A 5,000-nucleotide genomic window follows, 5' to 3' on the forward strand; every position below is an offset into this window, starting at 1 on the left:
TCCAAATGTTATAGTCCTCATCTGGCCTGAGGTAAAATATGTATATATATATAAAGTAAAGAAAGTGCTATATAAATTCCATCAATGTTTGAATGACTTGCAATTTTTGTAGCATTTTTTTTTTTCTATATTCTTATATCAATTTATTTTTTTCCCCATAGCCTTACATAATAACAATTAATTAATGTGTATTTTTATCACTGTATTACATTTTTTTTCCTTCTTTCCTACTATTTTATTTAACCATATTTTTGCATAATGTGAGCTTAATTTTTTTTCCTTAATGTTCTCATGTAATATCAGCTAATTAAATGAAACTCCCTTTTATGAGTAATTTTTCTTTTTAACATAAGTAGATTACTTGTCCCGCGGTATGATATTGCAAAAAAAGGCATTGATTTTTTCTGTTGGGTGAAGCTGCCATTGCCTGGTCCTAGTGCTTAATTCAGGCAGTTGTTACCTCTAGCATTCAGGTTGGTAGATAGTTGTAACTCTCGTAGTATTCCCTTTTTTTTGGGTTCATGTAATTGCATCACATTTTCTTCTTTTCGGTTAATATAATCCTTTCATATTTGAAGAGAATTGTCAGAAGGGGACCTTACTGTTACTCACCAAAATAACTCAAGAGAGACCTTATGGAAACATGTATATGTGTATGTGTGTGTATTTATATATTATATATATATATATATATATATATATATATATATATATATATATATATATATATATATATATATATATACATACATATGCATATATATATATATATATATATATATATATATATATATATATATATATATAAAACACACACACACTCACACTCACACTCACACTCACACTCACACTTACACACTCACACACAGACTTAATGAAGTTATGAATGTGATTAAATAGTTCTGTAATGCATGATTTTGAATTAACCCATCCACGACGGGGGAATTCTAGCCTTGAATGTCCCAATGCCGGGGCGTTCAAATTATTAGGCCTAAATCAATTGAATGGCTGGCACAATACTGTGCCGCCCGGCCACTGGGCTTTTGAATGCGCGGTACAATGTTGTACCACCCGTCACGAGAGGGTTAATGATATTTCAATTTTGCAACCTCATTGGAATGCATGATTTTGCTGAAAATTTAATGTCAGTGTAATGTAATGTCAATTACATGTCTTGCATTAGGGAGTTACTAATCCCAATTCATATCCTCTTTATATTTGACAATGAAATCTGTTCAACAAGACCCTATCCATAAGCCATTCGTGACTCTTGACACTGTCTGTCCATCTTTTGCCAAGCATTTTATTGCTCCTCGCATATTATAGTACCTCAGTCCCATGCACAATGGCAAGAGGTTGCAGCAAATGATGTACTGCAATGAATGGCTAGACTTGTTTTTTGAATGTTCTGCAGATGACCTCAGATGTTGATGTGGCAGAAATTTTGAAACCGTCAATCATTATGCCTGTTTTACTCATCTACATCCTAGAGCATAGTAATGAGGACCTAGATCAAGCCTTTTATAGGACTCAGGCCAGATTCTGGTTGAGGAATTGACAGTGCAGTTTTCCACGTTTGGAAATCCTATATAGTTTGCCGTATATAATAAGAGTTTCCATTTTTTGTGCTTTTCTTTCATGTGTGTGTTCTCATTTTATATTATATGCATATATATTTTTCCTTTCCTTTTTTTTTTTTATTATTATTTTATTTCTAGCCTGTGAAGAGTATCAGGAAACTTATTAGTGGCACATTCCTGAAGGTTGTGAATTAATATTCCCACAGAATCCTCAGACCATAGGGTACCATATATACATGTATAGATATGTAGATAATAAATGCAATTTATGCAGTTGTTGTAATCAAGAAATCCAGAGTCAAGCAAGTAGAGAGAGACTATTCAACCAGTGATAGAAAGAAGAACAAAAAGCTACTTTTCATAACCAATTGGACATTATAGTTGAAGATTGAATACTCAAGATTCTCATTAATGTACCAGTTTAAATTCCCTGCAATTAGTGCAGGCTTTCAAAAATATTTGAAACTTGTAAATGGAGCTTGTAGACCAAATGTTGAAGAAGTGTATAACATTTTTTCATCTTCTTACCGTAGTGCTCAATACATTGGTTGTAGTTTCCAAAACAAATGGAGATTTTGTATATTTACTACTATTAGAAATAAAGGTTTTGAATGAAATCATGAGTGCTATGAAGGTTGTACAAGTATAGACTCTACAGCATTTTATTTTATTTTTATATTTTTTTTGCACTTGACTTTTACCACCTATTGCATGGTTGATTAATAACTGAATGTGATTATGATTTTATATAAATATACATTATATACATACATATATATATATATATATATATATATATATATATATATATATATATATATATATATATATATATATATATATTACATAAAATATACACACATTCATTCATACAGATATTCACATTCCTGTGCATGAATATGTAGAGGAAATTTGGCAAGCAAGTTGCTATGCTCATCTCAATAGTCCATTTTAAAATAACCAATATGTATATTCATTTTCATATTAGCCAGGTGCAGAGATTTTTCTCATTCTTTTTTATAAATACTAAGTGCTACATCAAACCAAACATGGTTTTAGAAGAATGTGAAGTTAGACTTATTTGAAAACAACAAAAACTGGGGGACAGTGTGTGGAGTGATCTGTTTGTCCGTTCCCCGAAATGCTTTTTATTTAGGTGAGGGCGTCGAGGCATGCAGTTCATTCCACTTGCTCCTAATGTCTGTGATCCCACTAATTCTGCGTTTGTGTAGTTATATTGTTAAATACTATTTAGATAGGATGATACATGTTGGATAGACAAGTGAATAAATATTTATGTATATGTTTTGTTGTTTTATTAGTGGTTCCTTTTGTAATATTCAAGAAATTAGGCCATCCTCAGTACATGAAAAAAATATATAAATATTATATAAGGCCCAATATACATGCATGGGAATTTGATATACAACTCTCCAATCTGTAGCAAATGCAGTATGCTGTATAAGACATAAGTGACAGATAATCTGCTTAAAAACAACTTTGGACTGTAAGAGATACAAAGAGTGAATAGAGATTTTCTTAGGAACTAAATGTCAGCATAAGACTTAACTGACTGTTGAAAAAAAAAATACTCCCAACTTTTCAAACTGTTTTATCCCGACGGGGCCATTTCGGCTTAAAAAGACCAAAATTCCGGTACTTTCGAACGCATAAGCCTAACGTGTCAGGATTCTCGGCCGCACTGGCCGCAAGCCAGCGCTGTACGCTGGCTCCTCCTGCGCGCCAGGCTGGACAAAATAGCGCGTCCCCGTTGTGTGGCCCAAAAACCACTAGACGTGATATCTAGTCACCCGTCGTTAACAGGTTAAACTTGTTAGAATAAAAAAAAAATTAATTATAATGAAAGGTCAAATTAACCCGTTCATGACGACTATTTTGGCTCCAAATGGTCGAAACGTTGGGATATTTCAAACACATAAAGCCAAACACCTCAGAATTCTCGACTGCACTGGCCGCAGCTAAGTGCTATATGCCCAATCACCCGGCACAAGCCAGGAGGATAGCTACAATGAAATATCTCATCCCCAGCGGCTGAGGCTGCCACCACTTGACATATCTTGTCACCCGTCGTTAACAAGTTAATAAATAAAGCAAGAAAATGAAAATGAGATCAGCGTAATTATCTGTTCTGAAACTGTATGGAAGATGGGTTGCAATAAAAACAAACATTTAAATATTTCTTACACCTGTTAAATGGAATGTAGAGTAATCAAATAATTCATTCTTGCCTTTACCTTTTAAGTGAGGTCTATTAAACCATTGCAGATGGGTCTAGTGACATACATGATGCAGGAGCTTTGGCCTGACGACCAGCATCATGAAGTACATATGGGGATTTTGGATCACTGTACTATTTTATTGTGCTATGAGTAAGGTGTGAGTGATGATGACAACTGCAGTCATAATTACTATAATTACCATAATATTAAGCAAACCTATCATCTAAAACCTAGGTGGCACCACTTTCTTCTAGCACCAGCAGGAGAGAGAGCCTTGAATGGCACCCATCTATGGTATCGAGCAAGCACCATCTTTATAGAGCGATGGCACACAGCAAGTTACCGAACTTGTGCTCTAAAGTACCACTAATGAAGGAAGTGCAGGCAGAACGAGAGGAGGAAGGTGACTCACACCATGCCCAATGCCTACAATGTGCCCCTGTGCCAGTAGGGATGCCTTTTACTTTGGCTGTCATAAGCACAGGTTTCTTTCCCCTTCCTGACCTCTTCCTGTCATCTTCATTGTAGATGGTTATATGTTTTGTATTCATTCATAACAGAACACAAATACCAAAAAAATAAAGTTGCTTTTTGTCTTCCCATAAAACAGCAATACTTCTATCACACTGAGTTTAAAGAAACTAATGAACTAATATTGATCCTATACTACAATTTTAGTCAATTGCAGCATTGATAGAGCCTGTCATATGGCACCTATAAGTCTCTAAACTCAATGAAACATACAAAAAATAAAACACAAAAATGGCTCTCGTTTTACAATGAGTGACTGAAAGAGAGTGGGAAAAGTGAAAGTATGTTGTGTGAAGATACCTGGTTCTGAAATAAAACCCATCCTGGAGACTAGGCAAATTTATCCCCCGTCCGTAATAAGTTAAACACAATTTTTTTTATGACAAATTAAAGATTTTGAAGAGGAAAATAAAAAATATTAAGATCATTTTCATTCTATAATAAAAATCACAGCTACAGTATGGAAACCTTTCCCCTCACTTCTATCAAGTCCTATTGATAAGCTATATTGAAGTGCTATACTGATAATAAATCATGACAAGTGCATGTTCATGGTACAATAAATATCTAGAGAACATACAAACATATGACAATATCTATAAAACCATATATATAATCTCACAAAATATTATATTATCATGTATCATTC

At 33.9% G+C, this 5,000-nt stretch overlaps 2 protein-coding genes across 4 annotated transcripts in view; one reads left to right on the forward strand and one right to left on the reverse strand.

The window, feature by feature from the left end:
- The window catches only part of LOC122247030 (proton-coupled zinc antiporter SLC30A2), a 65,848-nt gene extending 61,265 nt beyond the window's left edge, over positions 1–4,583 (forward strand). For all 3 annotated transcript variants that reach the window (XM_043005977.2, XM_043005974.2, XM_043005975.2), the window contains one exon: positions 3,867–4,583. In XM_043005977.2, the coding sequence (XP_042861911.2) occupies positions 3,867–3,876 (10 nt within the window). In that variant the 3' untranslated portion in view covers positions 3,877–4,583. The remainder of the gene's footprint in view (positions 1–3,866) is intronic.
- A 191-nt stretch (positions 4,584–4,774) lies between these two features.
- The window catches only part of LOC122247028 (COMM domain-containing protein 8), a 6,337-nt gene continuing 6,111 nt past the window's right edge, over positions 4,775–5,000 (reverse strand). The window contains exon 4 of the mRNA XM_043005968.2: positions 4,775–5,000. This exon is cut by the window's right edge and continues 476 nt beyond it. The gene's annotated coding sequence lies outside the window, so the exon portion shown is untranslated.

Source organism: Penaeus japonicus, unplaced genomic scaffold, assembly GCF_977035675.1.
Source record: "Penaeus japonicus unplaced genomic scaffold, GWHDUDI00000001_assembly GWHDUDI00000034, whole genome shotgun sequence".
Taxonomy (NCBI): domain Eukaryota; kingdom Metazoa; phylum Arthropoda; class Malacostraca; order Decapoda; family Penaeidae; genus Penaeus; species Penaeus japonicus.